The 23,008-nt window shown below is 41.0% G+C and overlaps 1 protein-coding gene across 5 annotated transcripts in view; it reads right to left on the bottom strand.

Annotated features, from left to right (window-relative positions):
- The window catches only part of LOC124269340 (small G protein signaling modulator 3-like), a 91,316-nt gene that overhangs the window by 27,677 nt on the left and 40,631 nt on the right, over window positions 1-23,008 (bottom strand). For all 5 annotated transcript variants that reach the window (XM_046704357.1, XM_046704356.1, XM_046704355.1 and 2 more), the window contains exons 14-16: window positions 22,745-22,908; window positions 21,477-21,570; window positions 8,300-8,370 (exon numbers count right to left, since the gene is read on the bottom strand). In XM_046704357.1, coding sequence (XP_046560313.1) covers window positions 8,300-8,370; window positions 21,477-21,570; window positions 22,745-22,908 — 329 coding nt within the window. The remainder of the gene's footprint in view (window positions 1-8,299; window positions 8,371-21,476; window positions 21,571-22,744; window positions 22,909-23,008) is intronic.

Genomic DNA, 23,008 nt, shown 5'->3' with positions numbered 1-23,008 from the left:
CAATATCTGCCTTGTAGAGTCATGTGGTACGAAGTTAGTCCCCAATATCTGCCTTGTAGAGTCATGTGGTATGAGTTAGTCCCCAATATCTGCCTTGTAGAGTCATGTGGTATGAGTTAGTCCCCAATATCTGCCTTGTAGAGTCATGTGGTATGAGTTAGTCCCCAATATCTGCCTTGTAGAGTCATGTGGTATGAGTTAGTCTCCAATATCTGCCTTGCAGAGTCATGTGGTATGAGTTAGTCCCCAATATCTGCCTTGTAGAGTCATGTGGTATGAGTTAGTCCCCAATATCTGCCTTGTAGAGTCATGTGGTATGAGTTAGTCTCCAATATCTGCCTTGTAGAGTCATGTGGTATGAGTTAGTCAATATCTGCCCAATATCTGCTGCCTTGTAGAGTCAGTTGTCCCCAACATCTGCCTTGCAGAGTCATGTGGTATGAGTTAGTCCCCAATATCTGCCTTGTAGAGTCATGTGGTATGAGTTAGTCCCCAATATCTGCCTTGTGCAGAGTCATGTGGTATGAGTTAGTCTCCAATATCTGCCTTGTAGAGTCATGTGGTATGAGTTAGTCCCCAATGAGTTAGTCCCCAATATCTGCCTTGTAGAGTCATGTGGTATGAGTTACTCCCCAATATCTGCCTTGTAGAGTCATGTGGTACAAGTTAGTCCCCAATATCTGCCTTGTAGAGTCATGTGGTACAAGTTACTCCCCAATGTCTGCCTTGGAGAGTCATGTGGTACGAGTTACTCCCCAATATCTGCCTTGTAGAGTCATGTGGTATGAGTTACTCCCCAGTGTCTGCCTTGTAGAGTCATGTGATATGAATTAGTCCCCAATATCTGCCATGGAGAGATTGAGTGTGAGTGAGTTTAGTTTTACGCCGCAATGCAATGTACAATCATGTGCTATGTGTTTAGCAATATTCCAGGAACATCAATGTACAATCGGTGGGGACACAAATGTTTCAATGTACAAATGGGCTAAATGCCATGTGGAATTATGTGGTATGTGTGGCAATGTTTGTCAACCAATGTCATAAATGTAATGTTTTCAATGTACAATCATGTGCTATGTGTGTGTTGATCCCAAATGCTTGCCATGAACAATTATGTGGTATGTGTTTGGTCCCAAATGTTTTCAATGTACAATCATGTGCTATGTGTGTTAGATCCCAAATGCTTGCCATGAACATTATGGTATGTTTGGTATGTATGTTTTAGTCCCCAATGTATTTTAGTCCCCAATGTTTTCAATGTACAATCATGTGCTATGTGTGTTGATCCCAAATGCTTGCCATGAACAATTATGTGGTATGTGTTTAGTCCCCAATGTTTTCAATGTACAATCATGTGCTATGTGTGTTGATCCCAAATGCTTGCCATGAACAATTATGTGGTATGTATTTTAGTCCCCAATGTTTTCAATGTACAATCATGTGCTATGTGTGTTGAATGTTATGTGTGTTAGTCCCCAATGTTTTCAATGTACAATCATGTGCTATGTGTGTTGATCCCAAATGCTTGCCATGAACAATTATGTGGTATGTGTTTAGTCCCCAATGTTTTCAATGTACAATCATGTGCTATGTGTGTTGATCCCAAATGCTTGCCATGAACAATTATGTTATATGTGTTTAGTCCCCAATGTTTTCAATGTACAATCATGTGCTATGTGTGTTGATCCCAAATGCTTGCCATGAACAATTATGTGGTATGTATTTTAGTCCCCAATGTTTTCAATGTACAATCATGTGCTATGTGTGTTGATCCCTATGTGTTTTAGTCCCAAAATGTACTTCCCAAATGCTTGCCATGAACAATTATGTGGTATGTGTTTAGTCCCCAATGTTTTCAATGTACAATCATGTGCTATGTGTGTTGATCCCAAATGCTTGCCATGAACAATTATGTGGTATGTGTTTAGTCCCTAATGTTTTCAATGTACAATCATGTGCTATGTGTGTTGATCCCAAATCCCAAATGCTTGTTTTTCAATGTACAATCATGTGTTCAGCAATATGTGTTTAGTCCCCAATGTTTTCACAATCATGTAGCTACAATCATGTGCTATGTGTTGATCCCAAATGCTTGCCATGAACAATCATGTGGTATGTGTGTTAGTCCCCAATGTTTCCCTATGTGTGTTGATCCCAAATGCTTGCCATGAACAATTATGTGGTATGTGTTTCCCAAAGAACAATGTTTTCAATGTACAATCATGTGCTATGTGTGTTGATCCCAAATGCTTGCCACGAACAATTATGTGGTATGTGTTTTAGTCCCCAATGTTTTCAATGTACAATCATGTGCTATGTGTGTTGATCCCAAATGCTTGCCATGAACAATTATGTGGTATGTGTTTTAGTCCCCAATGTTTTCAATGTACAATCATGTGCTATGTGCGTTGGTCCCTGATGTTTTTCTACATGTGAATTTTAAGGTCCTAAGAGCCTGTGAAGAACAAACAGAATCTTCTTCACTTTTCTCAACATATGGAGTATCTGAGTATGGCATGGGTTCCTTTACTTACATCCCCAATTGAAAACACTGCATGTATTGAGGCTGATTGCCAAAATTCTTCTTTGTGGACTCATGTGGTATGGGGGTTGGTCGCCAAATCTCTCATGTTGGATGTAGGCCGGTATCCTCACTTTTTATCAACATGGACTAATTTAGACAGGAATTTTGGTCAAACAATTTATCCTATGTGGAATGGAGTTTGATCAGGCTAGTCGTCAATACCTTCCTTCCTCAACATATACATGTGGCATGAGATATGCACATTCCCGTTCTTACCCTTCTGCATATGATCCAATGGCTTAATGATTACCAGTAGAGCCCTAACATCCTATGTACTCCCTATACATGCAACATGTATCAGGGCTCCAGATAATGTTTTCATGATCAGGAGTACGTACTCCTTATTGTTTCAATATAGGAGTACTGGAAAACAATAAGAGTACATTTAGGGTACTGAATGGAATTTAATGAACTATCAGTAATCTTGTGTTTCGTTTCATATATGCACAACAATATTGCTACTCTTGTGTAAACAGGTCAATAAACAATAAAACAATACTTTTTCAGATAAATACATCTGTAAATGATTCTAGGACCGTTCACCATTGCTGTGGTGCGTATCTGCTACGTTTTCTGATTTATTTCCTACTGTATCGTGCTTACTTTATATCCGTACATACGCCGATACAGCCCTTATCTGAAGCCCTGATGTATGTTGCACAAAACCAACCTTGTCTTAACCGCCTGTCAGTGAGTGACAGCATCAGGATTAATGCTGCTTTTTATAACAATTCGGGGAGGTCGGGTAGCCTAGTGGTTAAAGTGTTTGCTTGTCACACTGAAGACCCGGGTTCAATGCCCCACAGTGTGAAGCCTGTTTCTGGTGTCCCCTGCCATGACAGTGCTGGAATATTGCTAAAAGCGTCACAAAACTAAACTCTCGCTCACTTTTAAAACAATTCAATTTCAAACTTTATAAAATTGGGGACAATCAGACAAAACAATTGCTTCCAAATCTAAATTGGACTCTTTCGTGAAATTATAAGTATAGCGATGGTGCTGACAATGAGAACAGACCAAGATCCCATTCAGAGTTTATCTGGGATTCAAACCCATGATCCTGGCACGGCCAAGAAGCAAAACTCTAAAGCAGCCCCTGTACATGGACTGTAATCTAGCCTCATGCAGGTTGCCTTCCAACTCCCTGTGCTCCTGGCATATTTGTCCCCTAACAGTTTATGAAATATTCACTCTAATCAAAAGAAGGCTGGCAGGGGACCAAGCCCTGTGACCAACTTGGGAAATCCAAACACCACATGTTCTTCCACCCACACCTGATAGTCCACGGGAATATGCCCCATGCCAGAGCACTGCTTGTGATCTACACTTAATTAGCACACATCTAATACGTGTAATATACGCAACAGGCTGTTAAAATACCACCATCGCTTCAAAACTGAAACATCAAATTTGATGGGTGGGAAAAAGCGTGACTTCATGAAATTCTCGAGGTAAATCAGAACACATTCCTGAAATTTAAGCAACAAAGATGAGTAATCTTCCCTTGGAGACAACTTCTTGCATATCCTCCACTTTAACATGAATCAAGCCATAACTATGACTCACACGTTCAACATTTCACAGATCAAACAATAAGATAGGGGACATATTCACCTGGCAGATGTTGTGCATTCCAACACTTTTCAATTACAGTGATGCTGGCATTCAAATTAGAGCAACTATGGTACGTCTGTTAACACATGTGGATGTGAACTCACATAAATACCCTCCCCATTAGCTTACAACAATAAATATTGCTGGAAGCAGTCTTGATGATGTTGATTGCCTTCAGGAATTCAATCAAGCATTAAGAGGTACTAAAGCAATCTTGCTAATGTCCGAAGTATGGTAACAGAACCATGCATGCATCAAAGATTACAAATGTACAAAATCCCCTTGATACCGCATACAGTTACCCCTCTGTAGCCAGGTAATTAGGTGTTATTTTCGGAAACACATGTACCTCATTACACAAGGTCAAATAACTTTTATCGTGTTTATAAGCTATCATGTTTTAATCCAATTAAATTGATTCCCTTGCAGACTACAAAACATGTTTATTAACCCTTTGGCCTTGACCTGTGACATATGCTTGTACTTATCCTAAGTGCCTGTGTCTATTTTGTAGTTCTCAAGGGCTGCTCTTTCTCCCCGGCAGGTTTAACTTGAAGGTTTCTTTTAAATAAGTCTCGTCACTTCAACCAAAGTATGGCAGGATTGACATGGAAGCAGTTTTGAAGTTTGATTGATAACGTCTGGTTAGAATCGTGTTTGGCCCTGAGAAAACACAAATTGCTTGTAAGATAATGTGCAAAAGTACACTAACAGACTCTTCAAAACAAGTATAGGCTTAAGAGGAATGTCCAAAATTGAACACAGAATCATCAGAGTAAATAGAAGAATTTGGTTTTTGCAGACGTTGCAGACTAACCACTTGCTTACATGCATGATTTTCACTTCACAGGCTGCCATACAGTATTTTTTTCATATATACTGCTCCAATGATATTTTAAGAATATTCAAGCCTGTCATGGAACTATAATCGTTCTGGTAGCATACTTGTAGGACAGTTTCTCAAGGACATAATACTTTATTCTTTTTATTCAAACACCTTTGGCTCGACAGACATATTACAAGAATGTTGATAATTACCTTTTGGACAGTGCTAAAAGAAACTCAAGGAAACATCTTGTCAGACTTACTGGACGACATGTTGGCAAGTAGATTGAGGCCTTACATGCTTCACAGTACTATTAAACAACAGTTATCACCAACTATGTTAGAGCTGGACATATTTCATCTGACTGAAATGCTGATTGGGAGGTCATTAATATGGGCAAAGAGATCACAAAGAAAACACAATTTATTGGCCTTCTTTGAACCTCTGTTCAAGCACAGTGTGTATTATATCTCTTTACAATTTGGTTTTAAAAAAAAAGCACGTGTCCTGCGCCATTACAGAATGATGAAAATAATTCTGTTTTTATTCCCAGAGTTTTGGTAGCGTCATTATATAAGTACATAAATAAAAGAAGTTGTTATCCATAAAGTTTGTTCAATATTGTACTTCCAAACTTCTAAAATGCCACTCAAAGAAGATGCAGTTTTGACCAGCACTACACACTAAAATTGTAATACACGAAAATTGATGTGAGTGTGCATGAATGCATATGTGCATGCGTGAGTTGGTGTAAAGACTGTTCTTATAAATACAGGATTATGACCACACAGCCAATGTTATATTAATGTTTTAGACCATAAATATAAATATCAGTTACTGAACACCGGGTTTATTGCCTCAAATGGTCGCTACAACAACTTTCAAGTTTTGCAATCAGTTTAAAGGGGTAGTTGGCTTGGGTGTGATAGTAACCTTGCAAGATTGTTTGAGGAGTTCAAATCCCACGTATGTGCACTGGTCATCTCAGCCTCACAATATAAACCATGTTTCAAGTAGTATAGCTCTCCTTTAACTAGTGAGTTTAGTTTTATGCCGCACTCATCAATATTCGAGCTAAATGGCGGCGGTCTGTAAATAATCGAGTCTGGACCAAACAATCCAATGATCAACAACATGAGCATCGATCTACGCAACTGGGATACCATGACATGTGTCAACCAAGTCAATGAGCCTGACCACCCGATCCCGTCTGTCACCTCTTGCGACAAACATGGGTTACTGAAAATCAATTCTAACCCAATCTTCACAGGTCAGAAGCAGATCACAACTTTACCATTTCGGTGAAACCAACAAGCACAGGTTGGCGGTTACAAACCATGAAAGATCATCAGGGCAAATCCTGAGTTTAAACCCACAATCAAAATTCCGGCACACATGAGGTTCACAACTCTACACAGTGAAAACCAGCACATAAGCCAACAGGAAACTAAGTCACATTCTAGTGTATAATAGCCAGAGAAAGAAATTCCTTCAAACATTAAACAACCATTTGAGTATGTTTGTGCGAAGATGGTGAATACTGCATCAAGACAGAGTGAATACCTGCATCTGGGGAAGCTGCATCTGCACATCAACTCAGTTTGCTGAAGCAACATCTCATCAAATAACACCACCTGCAAGCCCCGCCATCACACACCATCACCACGCACTCCACTTTCAGTCTCAAGGCTCTTACATGCTCAACATCTGGGACTGTTTTCTTTTCATTTTTCACAAACTCTTCCCTCAAGTTACACAATATTTTCCTCCTGAAATGCTTGTCAAGGTTACTTTGTAACCCTTCCGATAAAAGTGATAAATATAGACAGAAGGCCTTAGTAGAGAGACACCAAAGAGAAGGGGAAGAGAGCTGCTTTACTTGAAGAAATCCCTTTACACAACATCTGATGTTTCCAAGATTCCCATGAAGATATGGCAAAGATCATACAGATTTAACCATAGATTAACGCCATCATTAACAGAAGCAACATAAAGTTGTAAATGAAATTTGTTTTACTGCCACTTCTGACTTCCCATAATATAAATATTCACATGTGTCCCATTCATGTTGTCATGGTGTAGAGTGAAGGAATAATTTCAGAAACTCAGAATCTTTGTGGACAATGTTGCTGAGTGTGGTATTAAAGAGAGATACATAAGTGAGTGAGTACAGTCTTTCGCTGCTATTTGTAATATCCTAGCAACATCACGGTGAGGGACACCAGAAATGGGCTTCCCATATTGTACTCATGTGGGGAATCAATTTTTCCGTGATGAACGAACACATCAAGGCTACCCCATCGCCCCACAAACAAATGAATGAAGTAGTCTTTACTTATAGAAGACAAGAAGAAACATCAAAACCATGAAAATATTCCAAATAATTTATCTTAGTTCAAGTGATTTTTATGTCACCATGCTTGTCATTTGTACCAACAAGCGATGTCTCATCTTGATTGTTCTTGCTCCCCAGTATTATGTTGTTGTCGTGGCGTTGGATCATTATGGTACAATTTACAACCAAAAAACATCCATACAAATGACACTGTTCGCTTGTGATGTAACCTGTGAGGTGAGGTGAAATTGGGTTTAACGTCGTGCTTGATAATATTTCGCTCATATGACGACGTGCATGCGTGTGTATGTGTATGTACGGCTGCTTGTACTAGCCCAGACTTAAGCTGGTTTTATAGTGCTAGCCCACTGAGATACCATGCCGCAGTGAAGCATGAATATCCCACTCAGACACATTATACTGACTCCGAGCCGACCAGTCCTTGTTGTACCCATTAATGCCGAGCGCGCCAGGCAGGGACCAACATGTACCATATTTTAACGTCTTTTGGTATGACGCGATCGGGGATCAAACCCACGGCCTTCCGCACTCCGGGCGGACGCTCTAACCACTACACCACGGAGGCGGTCCTGTAACCTGTAACCAGTACCAGTAGTGACTTGAGTTTTGCCTGATGTCTTAAACACAACCAGGACCCTGTACTTCATTCAGGCATGATATCATCATGGCGCTGGGACCATTTGTTGAATGGGGATATCTCTGGATATCTTCTAACATAAGGAGTTCCCTCACCTAGTCTCAGCACAAAAGAAAGTTCATTCATAACAGTCTGATGATTTTCTGATGGCTTGCTTAAAAGAGTACCTGTGTAGGTCTATGCTGGTCATGTCCCTTCCACAGCCACAGAGCTATGGTGTTGAGCTATGATGCATTGGAAAAACCCTGAAGGAGAAGAAGAAGATGAGGAATTGTTTCTCACCTGTATGTCTTGCACAGAACAAGTCTGGAATACACACTTTGGAAATCCTTCTCCACCTCTCTTGTTGCCGTCTGCAAAAATAACAATAATGATACCAATACTGATGATGATGATGATGATGATGATGATGATGATTTTGCTTATGGATGAACAAAGTCACTTGCCTGAGCATGCTATATGACTACTTTATTTGAGGTATCAGATGAGCCTCAGGTCAAAGGTCACGTCTGTGGAACAGTCTTCCAGATAATATTTTAAGTCAATACGTATTTACTAAGATACACAGATCTTTTCCTCATGATCTTAAATGGATCACAATCAATCCTATTAATTATGCTGGCATTACTGATTTGGGTTCAACAGTACTTTGAGAAGGGAGTATCTGAGTGAGTGAGTGAGATTCTGAGTGAGTGAGATTCTGAGCGAGTGAGTGAGTGAGTGAGTTTTAGGCTGTTTTCTGCAATATTCCAGCTATATTATCGAGATTCAACCTTGAATAAGGAAATTCTTATTCCGATTGGTCAGTGAGAGGTTTCAAATAACAGTGACCACATCTAACTAAAACTGGTTTTAATGACCGCATCACATCATGTTGCATTTCAAACCAGGGCCACTGGTGTGCTTATCAAACACCTTCACAATAAGACTACCTAACTGCACCTACAGCCTTGAGACCTGGTTAGACATGGCAGACTCAAACTGCTTCACTGAGAACCCCTTTAAGGAACAAAAGCTACCAAAGCACTATGAAAACACAAACCACTGGCAATGTTCATTGCTGCTTTTCTAAGCTGTGATTTATGACAAGTTTAATAGCTTCAGGGACATCCCACCCTTATTTATACTACAAGTATATAAGAATGCATTCAGAAGCAAAACATTGGTGTTTGGTTACCTGTCAAATGGTCCAGTTGACCTTGGGTGTCAACAACACCTGTCTTAACGGCCACACCCGTCTCCTCAAGACACAGGGCAGGTGTAACACCTGAGCCTCCCTCCCCTCCCTCAATGGACACAGACACAACACCCCACCACTTACCCACTGCTGTACTCATTTGATACCAAGTAATGAAACGGCCAGGCTGATTTTATCCCAACCAAACTGCCTGACTGGGAGCCATTTAAACAACTACTTCAAACTTAATTGAAACTCAACCAACCAGGTCCTGAACCTTCCATTGAAACACTAACACGATCATCTTTCAAATAATCCCTAGGGATTATCATCAAGTAACTCAACAGCGACTCTATAACACAACACAGCCAGCCTATAACACAACACAGCGACAACGGTGAATCGGGAATGCTTCTCAGGACAAGTACATATAAATCCCTTGTTATGGAGAATCTATTTTCTCTCCATGTAAATTGATTGCCCCATCCGAGCCTAATCCAATGCAAATTGCCCAGCTTAAGTAGAAGAAACAACAATGAGTATATCATGCGCTCCTTGACATGTACACTCAAACATGGCTCTGTATTTGTTTTATACTTAGTGTCAGTACAGCCAACAATGCATAGTGGTAGTGACATCGGACTCCTTCGTACACTCCACATCATGCAATTGGGCCCCAAAAGGCACTTAATCAGAGTTGCTTCAAAACACATGGCATCATGCAAACAGATGCTTATCTTTAGATTTCAGACTCTGTTTAGAATTTCAATGCCAATAAAAAGCTCGGGCTGGATTTTCAATTACAGAATCTAATTTAACCCTTCATTCATGAAGCAATTAGCTGCATTTAATTAGGTGTTAACAGGTGGATGGAACCTGTGTGGGGATAATTAGTTTATGTCAAGTGTATCTCAAACGTTATAGATACAGTAACATTGCAGATAGCCTGTTTGAGGGACTGATGAGGGTAACCTGGTTAAAAAACTGAGTTTGATAGTCTTTAATCACATGTAGGAGGGGAATTGATCTGACTCATTAACAGATGTGCCTCTCTACCTGTTAAACTTGATCCTAGAAAACACTGGAACTTAAATTCTTGACAGTCACAAAACATTCACTCTTCCTAAACAGATGTGCTTCTCCTTCTAGTTAACTTTATCCTGTATATTTTATTCCTAAACTTTTCAAACTTTCATATTATAAAGTACTTCAGGAAGCTTATAATTTCAATTTCAACGAAAAACAAAATGTTTTTATGCCTATTATATTACAAATTCTACTGTATGATGAGTAACAGGTCTTGCCTTAGCTGTAATATAGGTTCACTGATGTAATATGCTAAATAACTGCATAATCTTAGCATAAACCTAAATTTAACCAATCAAAATGCTTGTATGCTTACAGTGCTAAGAATAAATCAAACTTGGCTCTGTCTCTACATAGTTGTTTCAGTGCACAGAGAAAGTATATTCAGGGAGGGTAACTACATTTGAACTCTTGTTTTCTGGACATTTTCACAATTTATAAATTTTCTGAATCCTTAAAAATCTGGAATTGATTTGAGTTGCCACACCTACATACACCCCAAACCTCAAGAAATATAATACTATTTCAAAATATTGTAACTTACTTTTTTCAGCATGTTTATATTAGAAAATGCATATTAGAAAACTCCTTGTTGGAAAAATGTTATGAGATTGGACTAGTTGTGATCATTACACTGGATCATGTAAATTCATTTGCATACATTAAACAACACATACTAATCACACATCTGTTCATCTCATTAAGTTAAAAATAAAATACAAAACAAAACACAAAATACTTTTCTGTGGGTTAGACAAAGACATTGTTGTTGATTCAGGCTGTATTACTTTTAAGCTTACATTTGTATCAGTCATAGAGTTTTCAGTTGTACATCGCCGCATTCTGAAGAGGACCCATGAAGATAGGTTAGAATTGGCCTTCAGCAATCCATGCATGTCATAAGAGGTGACTAACAGGATTGGGTGGTCAGGCTCACTGACTTGGTTGATACATGGCATCACATCCCAAACACGTAGATCGATGCTCATGATGTCAATCACTGGATAGTGTGGCCCATACTCAGTAGGGCCGGTGGGGTAGCCTAATGGTTAAAGCGTCAGCTCATCAACCTGAAGACATGGGTTCGAATCCCCACAAGGGTGCAATGTGTGAAGTCCATTTCTGGTGTCCCCCACCGTGACATTTCTGGAATATTGCTAAAAATGGTGCAAAAAACAATTTTCACTCACTCCATACTCAGTTATTTACAGGCTGTTGCCAAATAGCTGGAATATTCCAGAGTGCATTATTAAACAAGAAAGAAAACTTATGAAAACCCCCAACTGAATCCTCCAGAACAAATGACAAATGTTTCACACATATGAGGTATTGATATGAAGACTTGGGTTTGACGCTCCTCATGATGCTCTGTCAGCATAATAATACACAATATAACCACCTAATCCTCAAAAACTGACTAATAAAAAGTGAAGCACTGATGGCATAATCTACCAGGGAAACCCTGTCAACGATACATCAATATCCAGGGTATCCAATGGATGATTTGAAGCACTAGATTTGTTCAAATTATTTTAAGCATATTTTATTACTTCAGCTCTTGGAATTTCAAAGCCATGTTCCCTCACACAAGTACAAACATGGTGATAAAAAGAAACCGGCAAAGGTTGGAACATATTACTCTTTGCACAGAAAAGAAAAAACACAAACCATTCATGAAAATACTCTCCTCTTGAGCAACAACATAAACGACCCATGGTATTACACCAACAGTACAAAATACCCTTCATCTAGCGCTTATCAAAGAAAGGGCAGATCTGTAACAAATGTCCAAATGTTAAAGAATCTGTAGCTTCGCTTCCTTGCACAACATCCGCCACTAATGTGAAAGATGTAGCAACACAACAGGAACCTAGTTTTTATGAATGTAGACGAGGTAGTGATAGGAGGGGGAGGAGGGCCTTGTAACACAGGTGGAGGTGCTTCTGATGTTCTTCCTGCTGTCTAATCTACATTGCCTCCCTTATCAGATAAACGGCCATGATTTATCAAGACAGTTTTTGCTGAAATGACAACTTGTTCCTCTACTGAGTACCACAGCATGCCCACCTGCTAATGGAAACTGGATCCAGTCAATGGAGATCTCCTGCCCTCTTGGTCTGGTTCTGTGTATTCTACTTCCTCATTGGTCAAGGTTAACATATTGTTTTTCTGCATTGGTCAGGTTTAGTATGTGTTTCTTCTTGATCAGACTGATTTAGTATGTTCTTCTCCCTCAGTGGTTGAGTTTCCTCCTCATTGGTCAGGCTGAGCATGTTGTCATTCCTCACTGGTCAGGTTTGGTATGTTCTTGTTCATTATTGGTCAGAGGTTATTGTGCTTGACAAGACTGTTATAACATGATGATGTAGACATTTGCATTTACATTATATTTGTCGCAAAAATACACTGACAGAACCATCTCTCTCATCACAGACTTGTCACAAACATTTCTCTCGCTGATGAGTGTCATTTAACTGAACAACTATTTATATTATGGCAGGCCGCCATTTATGACTGTCCAAGGAATTATACATGGTTACCGTTTCAACCCTGTAAATTTGGAGACGATTATTTAGTTGTTTTGTCTGAAATCAAAGATGGCTAGATGGCATAAATTTGAAAAATATATCCAATTATCCACACAAAATATCAGCGGGAGTCCATGAAGTCATTAAAGCAAAGTCAGCAGCTTGTACAAAATTTATGGACACTGGCAAAAGAAAGATAGAGATGGCAGATGACTTGGAACAACATACCTCACATTGCCTTTCAGGACAAGTGAGCTTTAACGAGACTGCATAAAGCAAAGATAAACTGTGGGTAAACTACATAGCTGCACAATGCTTGTCACCCTGTTTTCTCAGGTGGAAACCTGACCGTCTCAACACCTACATACACCATAACCACCTGGGCTTAATTATAATTTCTAATTCCAGCAAATAAATATCATGGCTTAAATGCAAACAAACACTTTTTTCGTGGATACCTTCACCTGTATAACCATAATAAGATGCATCATTCAGCTCTCACCAAGCTTACATGCCACACAAAAAAGTAGGAAGTACACTAAATCCTTGCCTAACACCTATCTCAAAAATAATTGCTTGACTGTAATAAATAGTTTGGTAGGTAATTTGGCCTTTAATTAAACCTACATTTGCAGCTTATTTCTGTATGTGTATCCTTCACCCTTGCATCAAGGCCACAGACACCTGCCTCTAGCCTCCTCATCGGATGCTTCTTAAACATGATGAATGTGAGCTAGCTGTCCGATTGCAGCTTGCGCACTAATACCACACATACCTCTCTCACACCTGTTTCAATACTTGAAAGCATTCTTGTAGTAATAATAAGCAGTAACACTGACTCAGATGCTTTTTCTCACCATACTGAACATTTATTTCCAGAAACAATTTTGCAATAAAACAAGATCTGTTGATAAGTGTCAATTATGTCAGCCAAGAAACATGTTTAAGACTAGGGACTGTAATCCTGGCTATCAGTAGCCTGTGTTCAGTACTCCACAGGCTTAGACAGGATTTGTCAGGATATCAAAGAAAAAACATCCTGTGAGCTATTTCAAAGGCAAATGGAACTATTCGGTGGCACTTCCCTCACGATACTGCCTGGTTCACATAAGCAGGAAACATGCTTTTTTAAGATTTATGAGAAATAATTTCCAAAACAACAATCAGAACAGCTGGGAAGAAAGATTTTGGTTTGAAATAAAGCGTTTGTGATTGCAATAGGGCGCATTACCCACGTGGTCTCCACATGTGGTTGATAACAAGCTCCTACAAGTATACAGTGTAACTCAATTTACACTCATCACTGGGTTATATCGCAGGGCTAAAACTGGCTAACTAAAAACAGAAAGGTTATTTTTACAAGAGAGCCGTTGCCATTAGTTCACAAATGTGTGGTATGTAGAATTTCAAAGGAGAGCATTACTCAACTCATTGAAGGAGTCTGGCTTGGAAGACATATGTGCTTGGAAATCTTGATAACATTGATAGATTACATATAGATGATACATTGCAGCATATCAGAAGATTGGGATTCAGATGGAAGAAGGAAATTTATTTATTTTGGTGAGGCCTATTACCTTTTTAAAAAGAAAGTTTTGCTTTTTACACATCTTCGAATTGGAGATATCTCAGACTGTGACTTTAATCAAAATGTTTGATATATTTCCTTGAACATGTTGTAGGAATCTCATGTTGCACTAGAATAAACACAAAACATGTTGGATGCTTGTAGAAAACTGATAATGAGTAACAAGTTGAAAGATGGGCCTAAGAATAGATATCAAGGCAATAATATAAGAAAATGAATTGTTGCCATTTTTTATGATCCCCAGTAGTATACACAATGGGGCTACGGGACCAGGTACCCCCCAACGGCCGGCTAGTCTGACTAGCGAGGCTACAGATGTCTGAAAGTGAATGAAATGCATCTCTCGGCAGTTCCTCCCCGGGTCGTCGTCTCGGTATCACCGAGCGAGCGATGTGGGCGAGTCGCAGTGTGTGTGTGTGTGTGTCTCGGCTCAGCTATTATTCACCATGTGCAGCTCGCTGTAGAGCTGGCTGGACACATAGCATACCACAACCTAACAGCACATACAAATAATCATGAGAATTATCATACAGTGGGCGTTCTAAAAGGGACTGTGTCGTGAGGTACGATCATTAACTCCTCTCTGACGAATGCTCTGGGCCGGCCGTCTTTCAAGTAGTACAAGTTCGATTCGCCGTCTTTGATGTTGACAAGGTCTACATTGTACGTTTTCATGGACCATATCGGATCGGTGGCGCGTTTTCTGCTGTCTCCCTCGTATTCTCCCGGCTGACCCGGTCCGGTAATGTTTTCTCTGTTTTATCGCGACGTGCCGCCGCCGAAGATTTCATTTTGATGGCTTCGGCGGGTCTCTTGCCCACGAGTCTGGTGACTTCGTTGTTGATGTCATCCACCACTTGCGGTAAGCGTACGACCCATTCCGTGTTTCTGTTTTTGGGATCCATTAAATCCTGCGAGTACTGATGTGAGAACAGACGTTCGCTATGTCCAGGTAGACCGTGTCGATCCTGTTTGAGTTGCGCGTCCATAATCATGTACAATATAAATTTAACTTGCTGGCGGGGGTTTGCGTTTTTCTGGTGATTTGGATGGTGATCCCTTCGCTGCCGTTGTCGATGCGACATCCGCTGCCGTGCAGCCTGTCGTGGTCAGTGGATCGCATGTCCAGCTACAGCGCGTAATGTTTATCCAGCTAATCACCAATCGACACGTAGGGAAACCCAGTTCTTTGACGACATCGTTGACTTCAGGTGAGTGTCGCTTGATGGCCGGTATTTTTTGTTATCCCGTCCCACTGCTGGTAAGCTCGCATGCCTTGGCTGAACAGCTGGTTGGGCACACCTTCGACGGTCACTTCCACTTTCGTGATTTCGGGATTCCAAGTGAGTTCGCTGTCTCTTCGAAAAGGCTCGTATTCCGCCACAGGAATGATCCAGATGCCTTTCATCGATCGAGCCGGCACGTTCAGGTTGATGTTCCACAACGTGTCGCTCTTGTCCTTGATGATCGTCCCGTGCCGCAGCACGCGATCGTACAGGATGGATAGCTTTCCCGAGTACTGTTGGCGAATATGCGGGGACAGCTCCGGGCTCATGACCGTGTTGTATTCCAGAGAGATGTTATCGACGACGTAGCTGGCATCAGTGCCGTCTGGCATGGAGATAACCTTGCCGTAGTCGTTGAACGTGAGTTCGTATTCCAGCCGGTCCCCCAGCGCAGCCTGGTAAAACGGCATGTGCCCCTCGAGCAGATCGAAGTCGGGCAGTATGCAAAACCGATTCCCGTACACCTCGGCGACGGCTTTTTCTTCTGCCGTTATCCTATTGAGATTGTCTGGCGTGAAACCGTACCCCACACGTAGGTCGTTCGCATGGTAGTTAACCCAACAAATTCCTTGATACAACATGTTATTGCATTCTTCCGAGGTTCTCCAGAGGTCTGTGCAACAATAAAACACGTCGCTGTCGTCGATGCTCAGCTGACGATATTCCCATGGATGATTTTGACGCTGAACGACAATGATGCAGCAGCCATGGACACCTCGTTCATGGGCGACACCGTGGGCAACAAACTTTTAAACCAGGCCGTGGACGAATATTACGATGCTTTAAAGCGAGATAAAAATTATGTCGAACCATTGGGTCACGACTTTCCGAAGTTCAAAATCGACAACAAAGGGACGCTGCGATTGAAAGCTCATCTGGAGGTCGATCTCATGAACAAACACACGAGAAAACCGCTCGACCTGTCGACGCTAGCCAGTCGCCATGGCGGTAGTCAACTGATCCGCAACGAAACCTGCGAGATTACGGCAGTGCACGAGCCAAACAACTTCCGCCGAAGGTCGTCCAAGATCTGCAAAACGTAAGGACCGAACTTCGGTGATGCTGGCGCTGATCCAAGAGAAATGCCCCAGCGCGCTTAAGAATCGTCGGACGAAATCGAAAAAATATCGGTCACGTACCGAACAAACCCTTGCCCGGTTTTGAATTTCCTCTTAGGGAACTTCGGGGTCTAGACGAAGCCTTGAAAAATGTGCGTGGAGAACTCATGAACAACATTGGTAAACTCAACGAAATCGACGAGCACATCGCCCGCGAGAAAAGAAAACTAAGGATCGAAGCCATGAAAACCATCATCGAGAAAAGATTGCGCGACCTGGAAGACGAGAGACGGACCAGATTGAAAGCCGCTTCCTCCAGCCGGGAAGACCTCCGATCACATCATCAGGCGACGACATCAGAGACTGGATAAAAAAACATTTGAAATCTCTCGGCGAGGCCCTGGCTAAACTGGCCAGCAAAGCCACCGAAGCGCTGCCTGGCATCTTGGGCAGCATCGTTTCCTGCTTGTTAGGTTTCTTGTCGAAAACGGTCACGTGGCTCGGTCAAAACCTGTGGGCTTTTGTCGTCGCCGTGGCAGGTCTGGTGTACGTCGCAGCTAAGGAATTTTTAACCAAATGAGGCACAGTCAAACCGCGATCCCGCCGACCACCAGCGCTGTTTTGCGATCGACGTGCCGCTAATTGTTTGCCTGCACGTGCGGGGGCAGCTGCTACTGTTGTTGGCGTGGTGGTGCTACTTCCTCCGGTGTCGGTGCCACGATGCCCCTTTCATACTGCCACACGACTAGACTCGCATTATTGACGTCCTGGTTCAAACCCAACTTTTGATCAGCGGTCGCGATCACGATTTCATTGTTGTTGCCCACCACTCTGTTCACCCTCAGTCGCATGTCGCTCGGAGCCATGTACAGTCTCGCGCCGAACACGTAGTCGACTTTCAACAGGGCGTATTCTAGCACGTTTTGATAGCGTTTGATGGCACTTGGTACATCGTCTAGCAATGGCATCCTCAACGTTAGCCATGAACTGTTTCTGCGCGTCCTAAGCCGTATGTTCGAATCGAATCGTTCAATCTGACAACTCCGACATGAGTAAACCCTTTCGAAGTGTCCAGTATGACTATTTTCCAATCATCCGCGGGTCCCTGCTGTCGTCGAAAGCCATGTAATCGTCGTTCCACTCGTTCATCATGACGTAACGATACGACTTGTAACCCCAATCTTTCACCAACTGTTTGCTGGCTTCCGCGAGATACATGTTGTGAACGATGGGAATGCCCAAACCGTGGTTCGGACCCAGCAAACGCCAATCGACCCTCTTCAGATCTAGTTCGACTTCACCGCAAACGCGTTCGTACGCACGTCGATCGTATGGATTGATAACGGCATTCCACGCCTTGTCCTGGGGAATCGGGGCACTGATTTCTTTCAGGATACGTCTGATCTGGTAGTACACGTACACGGCTATGATGATGCACGGCTGACGCCGTCGGTTCCAAATGAATTCCCGTGCTTCAAATACTCAATAACACCCGGAAATTGGCCAACACATGATGTTTATCTCGTAAGCGAAACGGCATTGGGAACACTCTCAATGACTTCATTAGATTAATTAAGACTTAATTAATTAAGGGATTAGGGACTTCCCAAGGGCTCAATTTTTAAATTGAGCCCTTGGGAGGGACCTGGTCCCGTAGCCCCATTGTGTATACTACTCCCCCTTGAGACATAAGCATGATCAGTGTAAATGCTTCACAGTATTAAAGCAAGTTAATGACCTTCAGCAGCTGCATGAGTGAGTGAGGTTTTATGCCACTTTTAGCAATATTCCAGCAATATCACCGCAGGGACATCAGAAATGTACTTCACACATTGTACCAATGTGGGGAATCGAACCCGGGTCTTCAGTGTGCCAATCGACTGCCTTAACAACTAGGCTACTACACTGTCCTGTTACAGAAGAATCTTTATTGGATATCACAACAGAAATCTAAAATACTCCACAGAGGACAATATGTCATTGACAATCTGTGGGAAATATTCCACTTGTGCATGCAGAAAAAACGTTTCTGCATCTAACCTCAAATCGCTAATCACTTAATATAACTAGATTGAAAAAAACAAAACCTTTCTTGAGAAGGGAGCCAAGTCAAAGGGCACTGAAGTTGCCTTATATTTACATAAGCAAGGTAAATGTGAAGGCATGTTCTGTTTCTTTCAGAACTACACAAGAATCAACTGAAAATCTGTAGAAGTCCCATATCCTCCAGATAACAGCCATAATACAGGTAAGTCTGTACACAGTAGTAGCTGTAGAACTCCTACATATGAACCTGATCTTATTGAGAGCATTGTCTCTTTATATATCACATTAGCTCTGTTTCTTCTCATCATGTTTTGATAGTTTTCTTTCTTCTGATCATATTTAACATTAGCTGTGGTTCATCTGATCATATTTTAGATTAGCTCTGGTTCTTCTGATCATATTTTACATTAGCTCTACTTCTTCTCATCACATTTTCCATTAGGCCTCAAAAAAAAAAGCTTGTGGTTCCGATTTCCCGACCGACCCTAAATATTCCCGCCGAGCCTAACAATTTTACTCACCTCATAATAAATGAAATTTATTTTCTGACACATGAGTAATCTGAGTAATGTAAAAATATTTTGCAAAAAAAAAACAACAAAACCCTACCTACCTACCCTAGTTCTGAAATGTAGGAAATCGGAACCACAACATTTATTTTTTTTGGCCTTAGCTCTATTTCTTCTCATCACATTTTCCATTAGCTCTATTTCTTTTCATCACATCTTCCATAAGCTCTATTTCTTCTCATCACATTATAAAGAAGCTCTATTTCTTCTCATCACATTTTTAATAGCTCTACTTCTTCTCATCACATTTTCCATTAGCTCTACTTCTTCTCATCACATTATAAAGAAGCTCTATTTGACACTCCAGTAAACGATATTCAAACTCACAGTGGCCTACAAAGAATGCAGCCTTGGCCTACAAAGAATGCAGCCTGGGCCAGGCAAACCAGTGACAATAACTAACAGCTTGACACAGTCAGTCATCCAGTTTGATCAACTGGTCAATATCTCAATATCCCAAACAAGGAGTGCATCCTCTCACTCAGAATGTCCACAGGGGTATTTCAAGGTGAAGGTCAGCTACGTTGCCAATATGGTTTAGGGACCGTTCATAATTTATGGCTGGGGTGTGTGTGTGTGTGTGTGTGATGATGACTTTTATGGAAAAGCATGTACAATGTGAATGACCACTCCCTAAAATTCATGTACAAAGTAAGTGACCCACCCCACACCCCCTGCATGTCATGTACAAAATCAATGACCCCCCCTCTCCCTTCCCATAATTTTTAAGCCTATTTTTTAAATATTTCTTGTGTACAAAATTGCTGTCCCCCCTCTAGTACATGTGTACAAAATTGATGAACCCCCTACCTCTTAAAATCATCATCATCCCTCTAGCCATAAATTATGAATGGGTCCTTAGTGCTTGGTCTTCAGACCATTCATGGGGATTCCGGAAAGAACTTATAACCAAAACCAATACTTGTCATACAAGGTGACTAAACGAGTCTGGTAGCTCTCCGTGACTTGGTTAATTGTTGATTCCCTGGCACTGCTCCACATCATCATTGTTCATTATGTCAGTCACTGGTGGCTGTGATTTAGCTGGAATTTTGGTGACTGAAGCATTTATATAGAACATACCATTTCCAACCTTACACCTGTACTGACTCCATGATAACCAGTTCTTGTTTAACCCTAAAATGCTGAGTTCCAACCAGGGTAACAATAAGTAAGATCTTTTAACATGTCTGCCATGATGCAGCCATGATCAAACCATCAACCTTCAACTCTTCAGCCAGATGCTCTATCCAATAAACCACACAGGTTTTGTCTTGGATATAACTTAAAGTGTTAAGGTCGTGACAACATTTTAATAACGAATCAGTATATTCTTTCTATATACCCAGACGCAAGCGTTTTAAGTTCTAACAGCTCATATTATAGGTCACAAAGCCAGAGGAGAATGACTGATTTGATTCATTCTACAATTGTAATACCACTCATGAATACTGATAGCAATAGCTACTGACACAGAGATGAGAAAACTTATTCTGTCCCGTTTGCAAGGACGAGAAATGTAATCTACAAAGTTGATTAATCCAATAGTCAGCACAAACAAATATTCCCATACTGGACAAACAATTTATCTCTTCGGATTGACAAAATCCAGAGTATGTCATATGACTTTGTATAAAAAGGTATTCTGAATTTTACTGTAAGTCTAAAGTCAAGAGCATCAGCCCAAAGAGCTGATGGTGGGTAGTTCAATCTCCTGGCAATATGCAGGGGTGGAAATAACCCATTGCCATTGTTTTTTTTCTGTCGGCCAAACAAATTTGTGTATCACACTGTACCGGTGTCCAGTTGATATTTCAATGTTAATTATGCTGTTAATTAAAAAATCAACAAGAAAACAGACGGTATAGTGGAAAAATTATCAGGGCAAGTGATTTTACATGTGCCACTGTACCGGAGTAAACTAGCAATTTTAAAGTTATTTCCACCCCTGAATATCATGCCAAAAGACGTTGACGTTGATGGTACCATGTAAGACATTTGGCACCACGGTCAGCTAAGAGACAGTACACAAGTTAACCTGTAGCATATCGCAACAGTGGGCTAGAACTATAAGCACAGGAGGATGTAATGTGTTAATACACTATGTGAAATCTGACTTACCTCCTCAATGAAGAGCCAAGGATGGCAATGACTTCCTAAGATGTTGGATTTCTTTAATCCGTGTTCAAATATTGCTTTCAAAGCTGGACATAACCTGGAAGTACAAGAATTGCATTGCAATTGAATATAAGAGGCTCAAAATTATTCATCTTCATCCAACATGAGGATAAACACTTCAAACTATGACCAGAATAATTGATCACTATTAAGTTTATATGACCATTAAAAGCAAAACAGCAAACTCCATGTGTATTTGTGGGAACACAAAGACAATTACATCCTCATCCCGGAAACTGTGCAGTTTTGCACCCACTACATTCTTCTGACTCCCGTTATCATATTCAACCAATTTGTTTCGTCGCCATATTTTAACACACCACATGCCATTCATATTTGAAGAAGAAACAAGGAATGATCACTATCGTTATACTTCATGTTGCAGAGGGGAGGAGAAAGGAGGTCATGTGACCAAACTGAATTACGGACAGATTTAGGAAAAATTCACTTCCTCCAAACTTAGTGAATTCTGTAAAAAGTCATGAGACAAAAGAATTGTCTTCAACTGGTCTAATTGGTACAGCACTGTTGACTGAAAACTGACAGTAATTGTTATAACAGTATAAATTATTCACAGTAATCTTTAACATGCTGTCATGAATATTGTGTTGAAACGTATGGCCTTAAACTACAGTGATGAAATTACAATTAAGTACCTCCCTGGGCATGGAAGGCTAACAGAGTTATCTCCCTTGAATTGAATTCATGGCCTGTGATAGCGTGATAACATTTCCCATCTCTGATGGTATTACAGGAAAATTTAACATAACATGCATGCATATCCAAGATCCATTAGGTTTTCTTGTATATGAGCATGAAAAGCCTTGGGTAGAATATGACCTGGAATATGACCCGAGCAACCCATACTGGGGTAAGAGGTGTTCAAATGAATTGGGTGCTTAGGCTCAGGCCTTATGGTTTATGGCCTTCCAGCATACCTCAATTACATGGATCAATGCTCATAACATCAATCACTGGATTGTCTGATTTGATTATTTACAGGCTGCTGTCACATGGCTGTAATATTGCTGAGTACATTATTAACAAGGAACTTACGCTTAAATTACAAATTACTTAAAAACAATTCCCTACCAAGATTATTTTTTCCTATCCCCATATAGCAATCAACTGCACAAGTCTTCATATGACAAGAATTTGATGCATGAATGGATTAAGGGTCTGACTCTACATAAGAAATCAAAGGCTACTACGTTCCTCTGACCAGATCTGTTACGGCTTCGGTCACAGAGTCATCTCCGGCTGACGAGTAGTGCTTACTCCTCTCATCCAGTATTTCCACAAACTTGGCGGGGAACCATCCTCGCAAACCATTCAGTTCCCCAATCCAACAGTGCTCATCCTTCTGAGAGATGATCTGAACAAAGAGAGTGTGATGGGTTTAAACATGTTACATGCCACTTTGAACAGTCTAACAGTTTTCTCACAGCATGACAGTTTCATGGACGTAAGACCAA

Source organism: Haliotis rubra, unplaced genomic scaffold (genome assembly GCF_003918875.1).
Source record: "Haliotis rubra isolate DU_JTF1 unplaced genomic scaffold, ASM391887v1 Scf144, whole genome shotgun sequence".
Lineage (NCBI taxonomy): Eukaryota > Metazoa > Mollusca > Gastropoda > Lepetellida > Haliotidae > Haliotis > Haliotis rubra.
This window is presented reverse-complemented; position numbering and strand designations above follow the sequence as displayed.